At 40.6% G+C, this 17,762-nt stretch overlaps 1 protein-coding gene across 4 annotated transcripts in view; it reads right to left on the reverse strand.

Annotated features, from left to right (window-relative positions):
* The window catches only part of NLRP14 (NLR family pyrin domain containing 14), a 283,814-nt gene that overhangs the window by 265,434 nt on the left and 618 nt on the right, over nt 1–17,762 (reverse strand). For all 4 annotated transcript variants that reach the window (XM_053203537.1, XM_053203536.1, XM_027073247.2 and 1 more), the window contains exons 2-5: nt 9,967–10,282; nt 9,138–9,209; nt 3,856–5,449; nt 321–491 (exon numbers count right to left, since the gene is read on the reverse strand). In XM_053203537.1, coding sequence (XP_053059512.1) covers nt 321–491; nt 3,856–5,449; nt 9,138–9,209; nt 9,967–10,258 — 2,129 coding nt within the window. In that variant the 5' untranslated portion in view covers nt 10,259–10,282. The remainder of the gene's footprint in view (nt 1–320; nt 492–3,855; nt 5,450–9,137; nt 9,210–9,966; nt 10,283–17,762) is intronic.

The raw sequence follows: 17,762 nt of genomic DNA on the forward strand, positions 1-17,762 counted from the left end.
AAAAAGAAAAGTAGTGTACTCCAGAACCTATCTTTGAAAATGCTATTGAGCTGCCTAGAATGCCTTAGCTCTGTGTCCTTCCTCACGTACAAAATTCCTTATTGGGCCTCAAAAAACACATGTCAATAGCTGCTACACTCCCAGAACAAGTTAGTTATGCTTCCACATCCCCAGAGGTTTCCACTGGTGGTGTTCTTAAAGTAGTTTACACTGTGGATTTTAAATATTTATTTACTATTGGATCCCCTAATAAGTAGTAGCCAATGGGACAAAGAAAGAAGGTGGAATAACTCCATTAGACTTTCTGATGCCAAACTTACAATAGCTTTTGTAGTTTACAGCTTGGATGCCTCAGTTCCTGATAAAAAGTCTTCATGGCTAATTCATTGAGGTTGCTATGACACAGGTCCAATTCTCTCAAGTGTTCATTTGTATGAAGCACTGAACAGAGATCTTGCCAGCAATGAGTAATATGACCACCATCCCTTCGCCTAGATAATTGAGAAAAAGAAAAGATGGATTTATCTGTTTCAACCAGGGCACCTGTCAGAAGATGGTGTTGGGTGAAAGGAAGTATACCCCGGAAATGGTGAGTACATCAGTGCAGGTCTGTTGTGGGCGCAGTCCACCCGAAAATCTTCCTCTTGGCACCCCAAAGGCTTTGTTTGCCTAGTAACTCTCTCACCCCCTCAACATATTTCTTCAACACACAAAACTACACTAGAGACTTCACTTTGGAGGGAGAGACTTAGGAAGGACAATCCGGAGGTCTTCAAATACCCAAAGAGCCAGTATCAAGAAGAAAAATAAGACTACAAAGAGTAAGAATAGGAGTAATAGGGAGACATCTGGGGACAGGGTGGAGACTAAGAAGCCCGGGTTTTGAGCTCCAGTTCTCCCGTTGACTAGCTACATCACTTTAGGTAAGTCACATCAGTTCTAGGAGCTCTGAGCTCTCTTCATGTACGAAATGGAAATTCTATCTCCCTTCACAGGACTGTGGGGATTTAATAGTTAAATTTAGTACATACACAAAGGCACTCGGTAAATTTGTAACTGTTGTATAATTTAACTAATAGGCATACTATTGACAAACTCATTATAAACAAAGGTTAGTAAGGAATAAAGCAGAGGACATCCTTATGATTATAAGCAAAAGCTCTACAACAAAACAGTCCTGAGTCCCAACTCTGCCTTTCACTAAACTGGCTGATCTGGCAACATCACTAGCCTAGGCGAGCCTCAGTTTCTTCATCTTAAACAATGAAGATAATAGTATCTATTTCTTAGGATTACTGTGAAGATTCAGTAAGAATCTATACCAAATACTTAACAAATGTTTCCCATTGTAAATGCTAACAATCGGTAGCTGTTTTATTTATATTAAAATACATAAAAGTCTAGCATGTTGCCTTATACAAATAGCTGCTATAGGAGAGGGAAAAAAAGCATCTTTTTCCCTGTGGCCTCCTAGGTTCTCGCTGGGGCCCTCTAAATTGGATGGGCAAAAGACAGATTAACAAGAGAAAAGCATACAAATTGTATTAGCATGTGCATTGTGGACCTACATGGGAGGAATTCAGTGATGAGTAACTCAGAGATGTAGGCATTATTTGGGTTTATATAGCTAATTTAGTGGGGGAAAGGCAGAGGGAGAAAAGGCACTTGTGGAAAAACAAAGGACTTGTTGGAAAGATAAATGGACCCTTAAGAGAACAGAGAAGAGACAGGATAGTTTGTGACAACATCCACCTGGGTGTGGTGCCAACTTGCCTCCAAGAAGAAATTAGAGAAATTGCTTGCAGGGAGGGGATTCATGACAGTCGAGTTCTTTTTAGAGTCTCTGCTTGTAGGCAGGTAAGGAGTTTCAGGAACTCAAATGCTTTCAGCTCAGAATACTTCTAATGGAAAAGTGGCATATTTTAGGGTGGCATATCCTGATCTCCTTCACTACCCAATAAATATTGGTTTCCCCATACCTTACTTAAAAATTGGATTGAATAACATTGCAGAGTGCTGGCCTCTGTTATCACCTGAGGTCTTAAATTTGAGAAAACTAGGTAATACATCATTCATTCAAACATTTAAGTGCCTACTATGTGGAAATGCTGTGGAAGGGGTGTGTGGGTGGCTTAGTAGGTTAAGTGTATGACACTTGATTTCAGATCAGTTCATAATCTCACAGTTTGTGAGTCTGGGCCCCGATTCAGGTTCTGCGCTGACAGTGCAGAGCCTGCTTGGGATTCTCTCTCTCCTTCTCTCTTTCTGCCCCTCCCCCACTCATGTGCATGCTCTGTGTCCAAAAAAAAAATATATATATATATATATTAAAAAAAAAGAAATGTTATGGGATATAATGGTGAACAAGACAGATAGCAATGCTATTAAATTTACAACATTGTTTTGTTGTGGAAGACACTGACGCACCTATAATGTGCCTCTTAGAACATTGGGTTTCTCAGACTCTTATTTTAGCAACAAGGCCAACTCTAGTATTATATAACACTAGAACACAGATGAAGGGAAGGTAGCCTGAGGACTAGCAATATAATGGCCAGAATGTCTTCTTAATGTTTACTCTTGGGCATAAAATACATTCTAATGCCCTGGGTTCAATCACATCTTTAAACAGAACCACTAAGTCAGAATTGAGAAGACAGACTGAATGAGATTACTTACAACACCCCGAGAACAGTAAAGGTCATGGCATCCGAGCCTAGAATTTTCTCTCTCACAGCTAAGGAGAAATGAAATGTATGTCCTTACAAGGGAGATGGTTCTGTGATTGTACCTAATGGCAACAAGGCAGTGTGGGTTAAGCTGGAAAACCAAGGACTCACAATCCTATGTAGGACCTCAGTCAAATTAATACCTTTTGATACCTCAGGGTTTTTACTAGTAGGCTTTTACTAGGATTGTTGAGAGCCTAAATGAGCTGGGACTTAGAAGACTGTCAGCATATGGTCAAGCAGATGCTAGCTATTATCTGATGTGTGTTGAACCGACAATTGTGCACTTACTATCCAGGCAAACTTCTCTGAATCAAAGTTTTGTAATCTGAAAAATAAACTGAGATATGCTTTTGACCAGCATCGAAATGGGTAAGAGATTAAACTTCCCATGCACTAGATAACTATATACCACATACTTTGCCCTCAAGTTTAGTTAAATCTGGAGCTAATCCCATAGTTGAATTCTTCCCCCAGGCATAGATGGAGTCAGAAAAGGCAATTCAAGGAAGAGAAGAGTATAAAATAATAGGCATAAAACTCTAAAGACTCATTATTTCAAAATACTCATTCAGCCCCTACTATTTCTTACCCACATCGGACTCTCTCCAGTTAGGTGTTAAAGGGCTGAGACCTTTCATGAACTACAAAGCAAAGACTGACCTATGTCTAGGCTACAGGGAAGGTGAGCTAGGTCAGCAGCTTATAGAGGAACAGATAGATGCCCTATATAAATGAGCTTCAGCAAGAAATTCCCATTCCCTTGTTGTTCTGGAGGGCATTCTTTTTAAAAGTTAAACGTGTACCATACTGGATGCAACTCTGTGCTAGGATGTGACCTGAAGATTATTTCTAGTTAAGGGTGTTGACAGGTGATAGCTCTCAGCTAAGCCCCTTTCTTGGCATTGCCCTCAGGCCAAGAGAGCCACTTCAGGCATATTTTTGTCCTTTCCTCACCAGTAGCCACGACTGGTCAATAAGGGGTTTCAGTGCTTCCCCTCCTTGCCTCAAGGTAGGACAAGCCTGAAGGGTTATCCTGGCTCTGGGACCTCAGCTCAACAATTCCTCCCCTCCTACCAATGAAATCTATTTCCCTCACTCCCTGACAGGGCACTTCCATGCTTACCAAATTTCAGCTAGGGGGCTTGAGTTTAACATCTTCTCAAATACCATGGTTATCGACAGTTTCATGGTCCGTAAACATTGGCAGTGCTTAAGGCAGAATGAAGATACAAGCAAATGGATTTTCCCACAAATATTAATGACAATCTTTTGGAAATAGCTCATTGCCTGGCTTATATAAGCTTCATCTTGAGTCTCATACAGATAGAAAAACAACTCCAGAAATTCCACCTGCGCTGGAAAATCTTCACTGTTCCCCATCATCTCCAGCCACTGAAGTATCTTCCATTTTATCTCTAGTGACATTTTACAGTTAAAAGTTTTCTCCAATTGTTTTACTCGATCTTCATTCAAAAGGCCAAACAAAAAGCATTTCATCTGTGTCAGATGGGGGTCTTTATAACTGTTGCTTTCAAGCAACAGCTTCAAGTCTTCAAAAGACTGAAAGGAACTGTTCTTGGTTCCCCAGCTGTCTTGCAACATATAGAACATAGCTGCAAGAAACTCCTGAACGTGCAGGTGGGTGAACATGTAGCAATTTTCATACTCCATGTCCTTTTGAAGAATATTGAGGTCCAGGAAAATTGACACATCCGATTTAGATAAGCCATGCTTTCTGAGATTCTCCCTGTAAAATACAGATGTCATGGTCCACACTCCTTTGGCAGCCAAGTGGCACAGGCTGCTCAGTTGGGTTTGGCTGGGTAGACTAGGACTGTTTCCATCTACTGGTGGGAACAAGCTAGAGATATAGCAGATAAATAGAGCTGTTGTTGTTTTGCAGGTTAACGTGATGTCACCACCCTTCTCCATTTGCTGCTCCAGACAGGTACAAAGAAGCCAGCACACTAGGGGGACTTTACACATGCTAAAAACCATCTCATTGCTTCTTAGTGAATTGAATACTTGCAAAGCTCTCTTCCGGTCTTCAAAACATTGGTAAATATACTCCTCTCTTGCACCCTTAGACATACCTAGCAGCTCTACAGAATGTGGATTCTTCAACAGAGGCTTCAGTTTCTTACAAGCTGTGAGTCTTGTTGTCACCAATAAGGATGACTCAGGGAGCATCACTTTCCTCAGCAGACTACTGAGAAGGAAGGACACTGGGTGTACCTGGGTCCAATCCTCACACAGCACAGATTCAGGTTCCTCAAAGGCGAAGTTCAGCTCATCAAAACTATCAATAATAAAAAGGAGACTGCTGGGCTGGGACATGATCCTTTCAATGGGGCCTTCTGTGCTGGGCCAGTCCTTTGATATCATTTGAACAAAACTTCGTTCTCTCAACTGGTTGATTTCTCTTGCATTGAGATAAAAAACATAGCTAAACCTCTGCTGGTAGAGATTTCCCTGGGCCCAATCTACCACTGCTTTTCTCACCAAGGTTGTTTTCCCAACTCCAGCAGGCCCCTGGAGCACCACTGTCTGTGGCTGCTCACCGGTTTTCACATCCACGTCAAACAGATGTTCCAACAGTTCTTGATCTTTCTGAGCAACTCCAGGATGGAAATCTTCAGGTTCTCCAAATAAACACTTCTTATCCCACATGATACAATATTTTTCTGTTACTTGGGTTCTGTATTCTGTTCCATCACCTAAGTTAGTGAGAATGGAGCAGGAAAAAAAAAACACAGAAACACATGATCAAAGCGAATTCTGTCAATTGCAGCATCAAGAACACTGGACTTGAAGTCAAGAACAAGCAATAATGTGCACTCAAATCCAAGTGCAGCTGGTTTAGATAAGAATATAAGTAAAACTAAAACATGTTGCTATAGATTTAAAACATGCATAAGAAACTGACAAAACAAGAATGAATTTATGGTGGAAAGTAAAAATTAGATTTGCTCTAAAAATGTGTTCTCTTTGGGGCATCTGGCTGCCTCAGTCAGTAGAGCTTCCAGCTCTTGATCCTGGGTTGTGAATTCAAGCCCCAAATTGGGCATGGAGCCTACTTAAAACAAAAAAAGAGAAATATGTTCTCTTTGTACTCTTCCTCTATAGAGGAAAAAAAAGATGCCTTATGTGGAGAGCACAGTCATCATCCAGATGAAAAAAGAACACAGGTCAATTAACAGTGATAGCCAGGGAAGACCTGAAGACATATCTGAATCTATAGATTGAAATAATATGCCTTTTAGTAAACTATGAAGAATAATGAACATTGAAACATAGCCTGAAGAATATTTAAAGAAAAGAAAAATATTCCCTTTTCTAGATGTGTCTCCTTAGGTAAGGGAAACAAAAGCAAACCATTGGTTTGCTGCAAAACAAAATAAAAATCTTCTGCACAGCAAAGGAAACAATCAACAAAACTAAAAGACAACCTACTGAATGAGAAGATATTTGCAAATGATATATCTGATAAAGGGTTAGTACTCAAAATATATAAACAACTTCTACAACCCGGGGTGCTTGGCTGGCTCAGTTGGTAGAACATGCGACTCTTGGTCTTGGGGTTGTAAGCTCAAGCCCCATGTTGGGTGCAGAGATTCCTTTTTAAAAATTTTTTAAGTTTATTTATTTATTTTGAGAGAGAGAGAGAGAGTGTGTGTGTGCACAAGCAGGGGATAGGCAGAGAGAAGGTGAGACAGAATCCTAAGAAGGCTCCACACTATCAGCACAGAGCCTGACATGATGCTTAAACTCACAAACCATGAGATCATGACCTAAGCCAAGATCAAGAGTTAGATGCTTAACCGACTGAGCCATCCAGGCACCCCAATAAATATTTTTTTAAAGAACTTCTACAACTCAATGCCAAAAAACCCAAATAATCCAATTAAAAATGGGCAAAAGACATGAATAGACATTTCTCTAAAGAAAACACCCAGACGGCCAACAGACACAAGATTTTCATCATCACTCATCATCAGGGAAATACAAATCAAAACCATAATGAGATATCACCTCACACCTGTCAGAATGGCTAAAATCAACAACAATAGAAACAACAAGTGTTGGAGAAGATGTGGAGAAAAAGGAACCCTTGTGCACTGTTAGTGGGAATGCAAACTGGTACAGCCATTATGGAAAACAGTATGGAGATTCCTCAGAAAGTTAAAAATAGAACTACTATACAATCCAGTAATCCCACTACTGGGTATTTACTCAAAGAATATGAAAACACCAATTCAAAAAGATATATGCACCCCTATGTTTATTGCAGTATTACTTAAAAGAGCTAAGAAATGGAAGCAGCCTAAGTGTTTACTGATAGATGAATGGATAAATAAAAAGTGGTATATACATATGATGGAATATTACTCAGCCATAAAAAAGAATGAAATCTTGCCATCTGCAACAACATGGATGGAGCTAGAGAGTATAATGCTAAACAGAATAAGTCAGAGAAAGACAAACATCACATGATCTCACTCATGTGAAATTTAAGAAACAAAATAAATGGACAAAAGGAAAAAAAAAAAACAAAGAGACAAACCAAAAACTAGATTCTCAACTACAGAGAACCGATGGTTACCAGAGGAGAGGTGGGTGGGGGGGATGGGTGAAATAAGTGATGGGGATTAAGAGTACACTTATCATGATGAGCACTTGAGTAATGTACAGAATTGTTGAATTACTATATTGCATGCCTGAAACTACTATAACACTGTGCATTAACTATACTGGAATTAAAATTAAAAATATATTCCCAAGTGTCCAAGCAAAGTGAAAACATAGTTTCACCCTTACCTAGTTAAGTCCAATTCCTTCTTTAGATCTTAAATGTCACTGTTCAGAGAAGCTGTCTCTGAACCCCAATGCTAGAATAGTTCTCTTTCATTTTTCTCAAAACATGCTATATTTTCATTCACAGTCCATCTCACAAGCTACAATTATTTTTAAACGTAAATAATTCTTTTCTTTATTCTATCAGGGCATTCAGTACAAACATCTAACACAATTCATGTCCCATGAGATTATGCTTAGATCTCCTCCAGAAGAAGGTAGGTATTGCAAGGCAGATACACTCTACTAAATATTATACCATAAAAAGAGTAACACTTAAAAGAAAATTGGGATTATGAGGATGATTGGCTCTTAATTTTTAATGTTTATTTATTTTTGAGAGACAAAGTGTGAGTGGGGGATGGGCAGAGAGAGAGGGGGACAGAGGATCCAAAGAGGGCTCTGTGCTGATAGCAGCGAGCCCAATGTGGGGCTCAAACCCACAAACCACGAGATCATGACCTGAGCCATAGTTGGACACTGCACTGACTGAGCCATCCAGGTGCACCTATGAGGATGACTTACTTTTTTCATGGTACTTTTATCTATCTTCCAAATTTTCTAACAGTTAATTTCTATGAGAAGGAATCCTAATTTCCTAAATTTATGGCCAGTAATAAATACCATAAGAATAAACTTCCTTACACTGAATCAGAAATTAAGCTCAAAGCAAAAAGTTATCTTCAAGATCACTTAACACAGGAAGCATTTTTTATTTATTAGTGCTTGGAATAAAGCAGGTATCAATTACTTCTTGAGCGAAGTAATGTGGCTCAGGAGCACCTGGGTGGCTCAGTTGGTTAAACGTCCAATTCTTGGTTTCGGCTCAGGTCATGATCTCATGGTTCGTGGGCTTGCACCCCACATTGGGCAGCATCGAGACTTCTTGGGATTCTCTCTCTGCCTCTCTCTGCAGTCCCCCTGCTTGCTCTCTCTCAAATAAACATTAAAAAAAAAAAGAATAATAACATGGCCCATCAGAAAGCAGCATAGCTGGGTTAAGAATGATTTCTTACTTGATCAAGTTTCTTTCTACTGTAATTCCATTTACACGAACTAGAATTCAACTACATGGAATTTAAAGCTAAGCAGGGGGGATGGAAATGGTATTGAACGAAGACTAAGAACACCTGGTTCTAGAAACTACATGCTATATGGACTAGCTGGTCACCACTCTTGGAACTCAATTACAGCATCATTTCTAAAGGAAGGAAGTAGATATGATAAGCCAAATAGTCCCTGCCAAACTCAGGGACTCTCTAACTTGTAAATGAGACGCGAATATACCTTTCTTCATCAGACTGTGAACTTCTGACTGGGCGTTTCCAAATACTATGCTCACTGAGGCCCTGAATTAACACGGCCCAGATTTTGACCTCAGCCAGAGAGCCAGTTTTGTTGACTCTTTTTGAATAATCATCAACAGGTAGTATATTAGAAGTTAAGAAGAGGTGAACAACTGTCTCCTGGGGCATAACCCCCCATCACATTTCAAACACTCAACCTCCTCCCAAATCTGACAACAAAACAAAAACCCAAACATCTGCTCACCCTGCACTGCCTCCTGCTCATCTTGTTCCTCTTGTGTCCTGGCATCCTCTGGTCCCAGGGAATGGGCTGTCCCTGCAACAGGTTCCAACAGGATTGTGAGATTCACCAAAAACAAGGAGAGCTTTACTGACAGCCATAACAGGGGCCAGAATGGCCCTCAGTGGTCCAATTCTAGGACATCTGGGCTTAAGAAAAGCAGAGCCAACAGAGCCTCAGACTCCACCAGCTTAGCTGGGGGAGAAGTGATGTGTCAGCACCACTGTAGCAGGGACCTCTTGTGAGGCCCTCCATCCTGTAGTTAGGGCAAGTGGTCTAGCCTAAGCCTGGTCTACAATGACCTCGCAGGGATATGGTGAGGTTCCTAGAAAATAATGAATACACACTTTGTAGCTGTAAAGCCTTGTAAAGCATACGAGTAAGGAAGTTTTGACGTCTATAATATTTCACACTTAGGAATGACCAGAAATATTGGCTTGGCTTATGCCCCTTAATAAAATTTTGCCCATTCCTCCTATGTTAGCAATTCAAAATTACTTAAAATTTAGTGCAACCTAGGACTATCTGCAGCAGTTCAGGCACAGGAACACCAGATGGGACAATTATTATCACTCAGTTCCTTTAATCATCATAATTGGTACAAGATGGATGAATTACCCCCAATTAAGGAGCCAGGCTGAGTAACAATACTCAAAATGCTCCTGCCTCTTCAGTGTTTCTCAAATTACCCAACAATGGTTCAATCCCCAAGTCCCTTTCATAGAATCATCCCAATGGGCCTCAGGAAGCACATCCTTCTCCCACCCCCAGATAGGTCCCCAGCATCACTCACAGTTGATCTCTGCTCTTGCTCTCTCACACAGATCCTTCAGGTTCATCTTGCCAAAGATTTTGAGAGCCACATCCCAGGCTTGTTCCCCCAGATAATATTTGTTCATCAAATTAGCCAAGTCCTCTCGCTTGGCCTTCTTCACCTCAGCCCAGGGTATCTGACAGCACCCAGATTCCATGGTCTCATTCTTTAGAAGTAACTTGAATTTATTCAATTCCTCTTTGTTTAGCTCCTCCAAATACAAGAGCAGCCCAAAATCAGGAAAGAAGGAAGACGATGACCCATCTGTCATCTTGTCCACGGATCAATACTCAGGCTTCAGTGGGGGAAACAAAAGAATGTGAATAAACAGGACTGATGGAAAAGATTAGAAAAACAAAATCCCTATAAAAATACAAATTCAACAAATGTGTTGAAGCCCAGTGTATTAGGCTCAGTACTGACCTAGTGCCTCCTGGAACACATTTGCTGTCATAAAAACATGCCTTTAACACAGACAACTGTATGTTTCTTCCACCTTCCCAGAGTTACTCCCAGTCCTACCACTTATGAGCTGTTAGGAAATAGGGGCACCTGGGTGTCTCAGTCGGTTAAGCGTCTGATTTCAGCTCAGGTCATGATCTCTCACTCAGTTCAGGAGTTCGAGCCCCATGTCGGGCTCTGTGCTGACAGCTCAGAGCCTGGAGCCCACTTCCGATTCTGTGTCTCCCTCCCCCTCTGCCCCTCCCCTGCTTATGTGCTCTGTCTCTCAAAAATTAATAAATGTTAAAAAAAATAAATAAATAAAGGCAATTCATCTCTCTGAGCCTCAGTTTACTCTCCTGCAAAGTGAGAAGATCAGAATCACCCTCAGAGAACCATGGTATGGATTAAATGAGGTAGAGTTCATATATCACCTGGCACAGAACAGGCTCCTACTAATTACTGGCAACTCTCCTCATCCCTTCTCTCCCCCACCAACACCCAACATAGATCTCAGCTCCTGAAACACTGTTATTGCACCCCAGCAATGTATCATTATTCCTGAAGCTCATAATGTTGAGATATGCCACCACCTCCCTCTTCTGGTCATATTATCACTGGTCACACATCCATACACAGCCAATGAGGGTCTGTTCACACCCACTCCCCAACACCACACATACCCTGGGTGTGTTCCAAGTTAAAGCCCACCCAAAACAGTGCTCTCTCATTTCCCATACCTCAACTCCCATGACCATATTCCACTCTGGCATTTATCAGCAAAGACTACTCACACTTAAACCGCAGGCTCCTATAACCCAGTCTCTCCTAATACCTTCCAGGTAACTGAGCAATTTCATGCTCTCACTCCCACTAGGACAGCTCTTCAAAAACTATCAAATCCTCCTCTTCTGAGCCCGCTTTTCCTCTTATTTATCAGCCACTTAAGAGCCTTATTCAGTTTTTTATTCAGCACAGGCACCTGCAGGTAATGGGTTAACCCAGGTCTCCAAGTGCCTTATCTCCTTTTCAGCAGTTGGCTAGAGAGTCAGAACTAGTAAGTGGTACAGACAGAATTGCCTAGAAATTCAGAAAACCTAGATCTTTCCCATCTTCCATAATACCTACCCCTATTCTTGCTAATGGGCCTGGAAAAGAAGGGTGGGGGAAAATGGAGAAGGGGATTTTACTTCTTAAGCAAAAATTGAATTACCTCAAAATTACATAGTAAATCAGGACTTTATCCTACAGTAATGAGGGAGCCATCAGCTGTTTTAGGGTCTCGCCTTGTGTGTGTGTGTGTGTGTATGTGTGTGTGTGTGTGTCTGCACTGCAGAGAATATTCTAGTTTACAGATTAGGATGGTACCAAAACAGTTTCCAACAATAATTTTTTTTAAAGAAGCAAAAAAAAAAAAAGTGAATTTGAGGAAACTTCAAAGGATAAATGAGATTTCTCCAAGACAGAAAAGCTATGGTAGGGGAGGGGAAATGAGGCACAGAACACACGCTAGGGTCCTGCCTAGAAATTTCCAGATTTCACTGTGCCTGGGCCAATCTTTTTCTTTTTGTAACAAAGGGGCTCTTTCTCCTTTTGTAGAGCTCTTGGCTCCACCGGTGATCTGAACCTCATCAGCTTCTAATTGTTAAAGGACTTAATTCATTAGTGATCTCCTGTCTTAACGTCTCCCTGACCTCTCAGCCCTTCTCACTAACATTTAAACATGCCCAAGTCTAGCCTTACACAAATGTTCCCTTTACTCCACATCCCCTTCATCTTCACGCTCAAGCTTCTTCAGAGTCTTCTATACTTTACCTATAATTCCTCCTCAATCCACTGCGATCTCACTTTTGCCACCAGAATTCCACTGAGATAACTCCTACCAATTACCATCTTGCTACAAAACCCAACAGGTATTTTCGGATTCAACTTTCATGTCTAGAAGAAAAATGACAGTACCTACCTCTGCAAAGATTAGAAGTTACTGTGTGCACCTAACTTACAGGGTGCCATACATATAATAAAAACCTTCTTGGTATTCTCTTTCCCCTTAACTTTCACAATCTGATACTTTTTTTTTCCTCTTGCCTTTCCAGGTGTCTCTGTGAGCCAAGATCTAGATGGTTCTGAATCCTATTGGATTTATACTCCCACAAGATATGTGCAATTCTGACAGAAAGTACCATACACTTTGGCCTCCTTCCCAAAGGTTTTATGCTGTTCTTGAAGGAATTGTTCTTTTTCCTTGTTTTGTGGTCTTCCTTTGTTTGGAAAACAGATGCTGTCTGGTGTTGCTCCTCTTGTGTGAAGGCATTCATAAATTCCAACATGTTCTGAACTAAAATGGGAATCCATGGTCTAAGAGGATTTCAATTTGCAAATTTATTGATATAAATTTTTGCTCTTTATAATTAAAGCCTGTTGTTCAAAATATTCATTCCTCACATGTTAACAATGACATTTATTGAGGATCTATAGCGTATAGGTTATGAAAATTTTCTTTACTCTTAAAAATAGTCCTGAAGGTTTGGCTTTTATCCACATTTTGTAGAATCAAGGATTCAGAAATTAAGAAACTTGCCCAGGTTAAAGAGTTGACAAGTAGCCAATCAAACTACAAAGGTCATTCTCCTTCTACTAGGTAGCCCTTCCTTTTAATTTCACTCTATTTTTCTAGGCATGGGGGATTCAGGGTTAAATGCCTCTGTGTGGCCGTATTCTGTGATACTGGATCCTGTGAACACTGGGCTACAGGAAGAGGAACCTCTAAATATGCAGTGGCAATCTTCTGAGCTCTTATAGGACTCTAGAACACAAAGGAAGGAGGGATTCTTTTCTAGAAAGGGTAGAGATGAGAAGGTCTGGGGGAAGTGACACTTCATCTAGAAAATAGGATATTCCCACCCTTTTCATATACTCTGGCCTGATTTTCTTTCTTGGTTGCCCTTATGGAATCTCCATAAGGAATGGAGTTTCTCAATCTCACCACTACTAACATTGCTGGCTAGATAATTCTTCACTGAGTGACACTTAGGTGCACTATATAATGTTTAGCAGCACTGCAGGACTCTAGATGTTATTAGAACCTTCAATCTCCCATAGTTGTGACAAAGTGTCTTCAGACATTGCCAAAGGTCCTCAGGGCAGCAACTGCCCCCAGCTGAAACCATTTCCAAAGACTTACCCTCTACTGCTGAGTATGTAACTAATTCAGTCCTTCTCTAGGATGCTACCATAATAAACAAATCAAAGAAGCAGAGTAGATAACTCAGGAAAAGACAATCTCAAAAGATTTTAATGTATGATAGAAGGAATACTGTAATTGAAAAGGGAAGCATTCCAGTGCAGATTATTAGGACAACTGATAAACCATTCAGAAAAGATTAATTAGCATCCTCACAGAATTAATCTAGAGTAAATCAGTAAGCCATTAATACTTCAGACCAGAGGAGGAAAAATAGCAGAGAATATTCATTATAGCTTAGGAGAAGGGGGACTTACCAGCTTGGGCACAATAAGGGAAATGATTGAGAACCAGCATGAATATTAGGAGATATAGTTAACTATGTTGAAGTTAAAACCTCTTGTCCATAAGAATTCAAATACAAATGGCAAATGAAAAAACAAACAAAAAAGAGAGTGAGAACGCAAGTGGGAGAGGGGCAGAGAGAGAGGGAGAGAGAGAATCTCAAGCAGGCTTCACGCCAAGTGCAGAGCCAGACACGGGGCTCAGTCTCAGGATTGTGAGATCATGACCTGAGCCAAAATCGAGTCCTGTGCTTAACCAATTGAACCACCCAGGCACCCCAACAGCAAAAACTTTATAGGAAATTCAGCAAATAGAGTTGGAGTGTAAATCAGTAAAACCACTTCAGAACTGTTGACATGAACTATTAAAATTGTAGCTATGCACCCAGACTCAGATCTTGGTTCTAATACTGTTCTCCAATAAAAGGAATCAGGGCTCCTTGAAGAAACTGCAGGTTCTAGGGTTGGGGCTGGGAATATATAAAAGAAGCCTAGAGCTCATAGTGCCAGAAAGGAAAAAAGGATGGAGTAGATCAAAAGGACATAGAAGCCACCTGGAAAGAGCTCCCACTGGCCAAAATAACATACTATATTATTATAACCCAAAGTAGAAAGCAAATATCCAGGAGTCCATATGGCTATACATGAATGAATGAATGAAGGGAAAGAGACAAATCTCTCTTAAAGAATTCAAAATTTAATATTTTATGTAGATATTCCCTCCTCCAGGAAGTAGATCTTAACCCCGTTCCCCTCCTACCCAGGAGTGTGGACTACGCTTAGTGATTTGCTAAATGGGGAAACCTGATAAACACTGTCTCAGCCTGGTGATCAAGGTTAATACAATCAGTCATAGGTCATTGTTAATAGTTTGTACCACTGATAATGATGTGAGGAAAATGGTACATCACCACTGTCATATTCCTCCCCTAAACCCCAAATCCCAGTCTACACATGAGGCAAACATCGGACAAACCCAAAATGACATGTTACAAAATACCTGATCGGTAGTTCTCAAAACTGTCAAGGTTATCAAAAAAAAAAAAAAAAAGGCATGGGGGGGGGGGGGAGACTTAGAAACTGTCACAGACCAAAGGAGACAAGATGACCATATGTAATACAATATCCTGGAAAAGACCCAAGAACAGAAAAAGTACTATGAAACAGTAATGACATCTGAATTCAGTGTGACTTAGTTGATAGTCTTCATTGATTGCCTTAGTGGTTTCAAATACACAATAGTAACACAAGACGTTAAAACAGGGGAAATTGGGTGAGGAGTATGTAAGAACTCTTTCTGTAAATCTAAAACTATTTCTAAATAAAATGGTTATATTTTTTTAATTAGAGATCTGCATCCCCTATGGCCTATAATTACTGTCCTCAGAATACACCCAACAGAAACATGGGTGCACAAACACTAAAAGATATTTAAGAATAGCCACAGCAGCGTTGATTGTAATTCCCAGGTACTAGAAAGATCCAGGAGCCCATCTATAGAACCAATAAATAAACTGTGGTAAATTCATACCATGAAATCCTATACAGCAATGAACATATATGATATGCAGCTCCCTGTCACTAGGATGAATCTCACAAATATCATCAGTGAATGAAGCCAGTCCCAGAAAGATTAAGTACCATATAATTCCATTTATAGAAAATCAAAACTAGGGGCACCTGGGTGGCTCAGTAAGTTAAGCGTCCGACTTCAGCTCAGGTCACGATCTCACGGTCCATGAATTCGAGCCCCGCGTCGGGCTCTGGGCTGATGATGGCCCAGAGCCTGGAGCCTGCTTCCGATTCTGTGTCTCCCTCTCTCTCTGACCCTCCCCCGTTCATGCTCTGCCTCTCTCTGTCTCAAAAATAAATAAACGTTAAAAAAAAAAAATTAAAAAAAAAAGAAAATCAAAACAAACAAAAAAGAAAACTATACTGTTTATGGTTGCACGTATAGGTGTTAAAACCATACTTTTTACATAGGCTGGGGTAAGGAGGTAACTACCTATAAAAGTAGATCTAACACTACCTCTTCAGTTAGGGAGGTGTTGGTGATCAGGGATATGCCCTCGAGGTGTTTAGATTCTGGTAAGTTCTTTTCCTTGGCTTCCTATGGGTCTACATGGATGATCACTTGGCAATCACTCACTAAGCTGCACACTTATGTTTAATGCTGTCTTCTATGTGAACTACAGTTCACACTAAAATATGGTTACTTTTAAAAGGTTCAGGGGTTCCTGGGTAGCTCAGTTGGTTAAGCATCTGACTCTTAATTTCTGCTCGGGTCATGATCTCCAGGTTTGTGAGTCTGAGCCCCAGATAGGGCTCCGCACTGACAGCGTGGGATTCTCTCTCTCTGCCCCTACCCTGCTTTCATAGGTACATATGCACTTTCTCTAAATAAACAAACTTAAAAAAGAAATACTTTACATAAAAAGGTTAATATTACCAGAAAGACATAAGACAAATAGGTTAGAAAAGCACTAAAAACAAATTATTGCTAATGGGCTATTCATACAGGGGGGAAAGAGGTAAATAGCTAACAAGTATTTCAGAAAATGTTCAAACTTAAGCAGATATCAAAACTAATACATACCAATGACATTTCACAATCAAAATGGCAAAAATATTTAACTTTAAAAAACCAATACAACATGATGATGAGAATCAACTGCAGCTGATACTGTCAGCATGTTAATAGCTATACCCTTGGAAAGCTGCATGTCCACAACTAGGAAGAACTTTAAAAACACTGCATGAGTTTTCAATCAGTAACCTCTCTCTGGGAAATTCTCCAATGGAAAGAATCCCAATTATAGAAATAAAGTTTTATGCATAAAGATATTTTTTAAAAAAGTAAATAATTGTCAAATTAAAATTATGATTAATGAAACAAATGCGTTAAAAATATGGCACACACTTGATTTTTCAGTCCTTAAAATGACCTCTTTGTGCAGCAACAAGCAACACGTGCTGGGTTAAAAGCATATGGTAAGACAATCAGCATTAGATCTAAGTAATTCAAACAAAACCTCTGCATAAAAACAAAGAAAATATGCCGAAATATTAACCATGGTTGCGTTTTGGGTTTAAGACAATTTGTGACAATTTTAATCAGAATACATTCCTTAAATAAATCGAAAGGTAAAAGGAAGGCAACATCAATTTGTCAAATCCCAAAGAGATGAAGAAATGAATGCCCATCGGCTGCACTTGAATTTGGCAGGTGGGAGCTCACTGGTAACCACTGTAGAGAGGGCAATTTTAGGTCACTGCTAGGGGACAAGGGTTGGGAGTTATTTAAAATCTCACTACTATGGGTATATGTGACTGGTACAGGGAGCAAGCATGCACTATTCTTTCTAGAATTTTGCTAGTAAGGAGGAGAGAGAGAAACCGGTAGCGTGGAGCACAGGGTTTGTAAAGTTTTTGGCTGTTTCACCTTCAGTAGGATGAAGGGCTGAGAGTGGGCACAAAGTAGAGGAAAAACGGCAAAGCTCAGGTGGAGATTATTTCCAGATTGAAGGCTAAACACCTGCTCCCGGGATGGGCTGTGAGAGGAGTGCCTTTATTTACCAGGTATGACGAAAGTGAGCGTAATCCTACCACCTGACCTGTTAAGAAAACAGGTGCTGCACGCGAGTTAAGGACCACACAAGGTCCCCACCCGAAGCGGACTCCTTACCCACGTACCCAATGGGGTCGGGGTGACCGCGGCCTCGCAAAGGGCAAGTGGTCTCTCTCGGCGGTCCGGCCCGCGTCCATAGGCCCACCGCGTTCTCTACCCGAGGGGTCTGATGGTTCCT

This window comes from Acinonyx jubatus, chromosome D1 (genome assembly GCF_027475565.1).
Source record: "Acinonyx jubatus isolate Ajub_Pintada_27869175 chromosome D1, VMU_Ajub_asm_v1.0, whole genome shotgun sequence".
Taxonomy (NCBI): Eukaryota; Metazoa; Chordata; class Mammalia; order Carnivora; family Felidae; genus Acinonyx; species Acinonyx jubatus.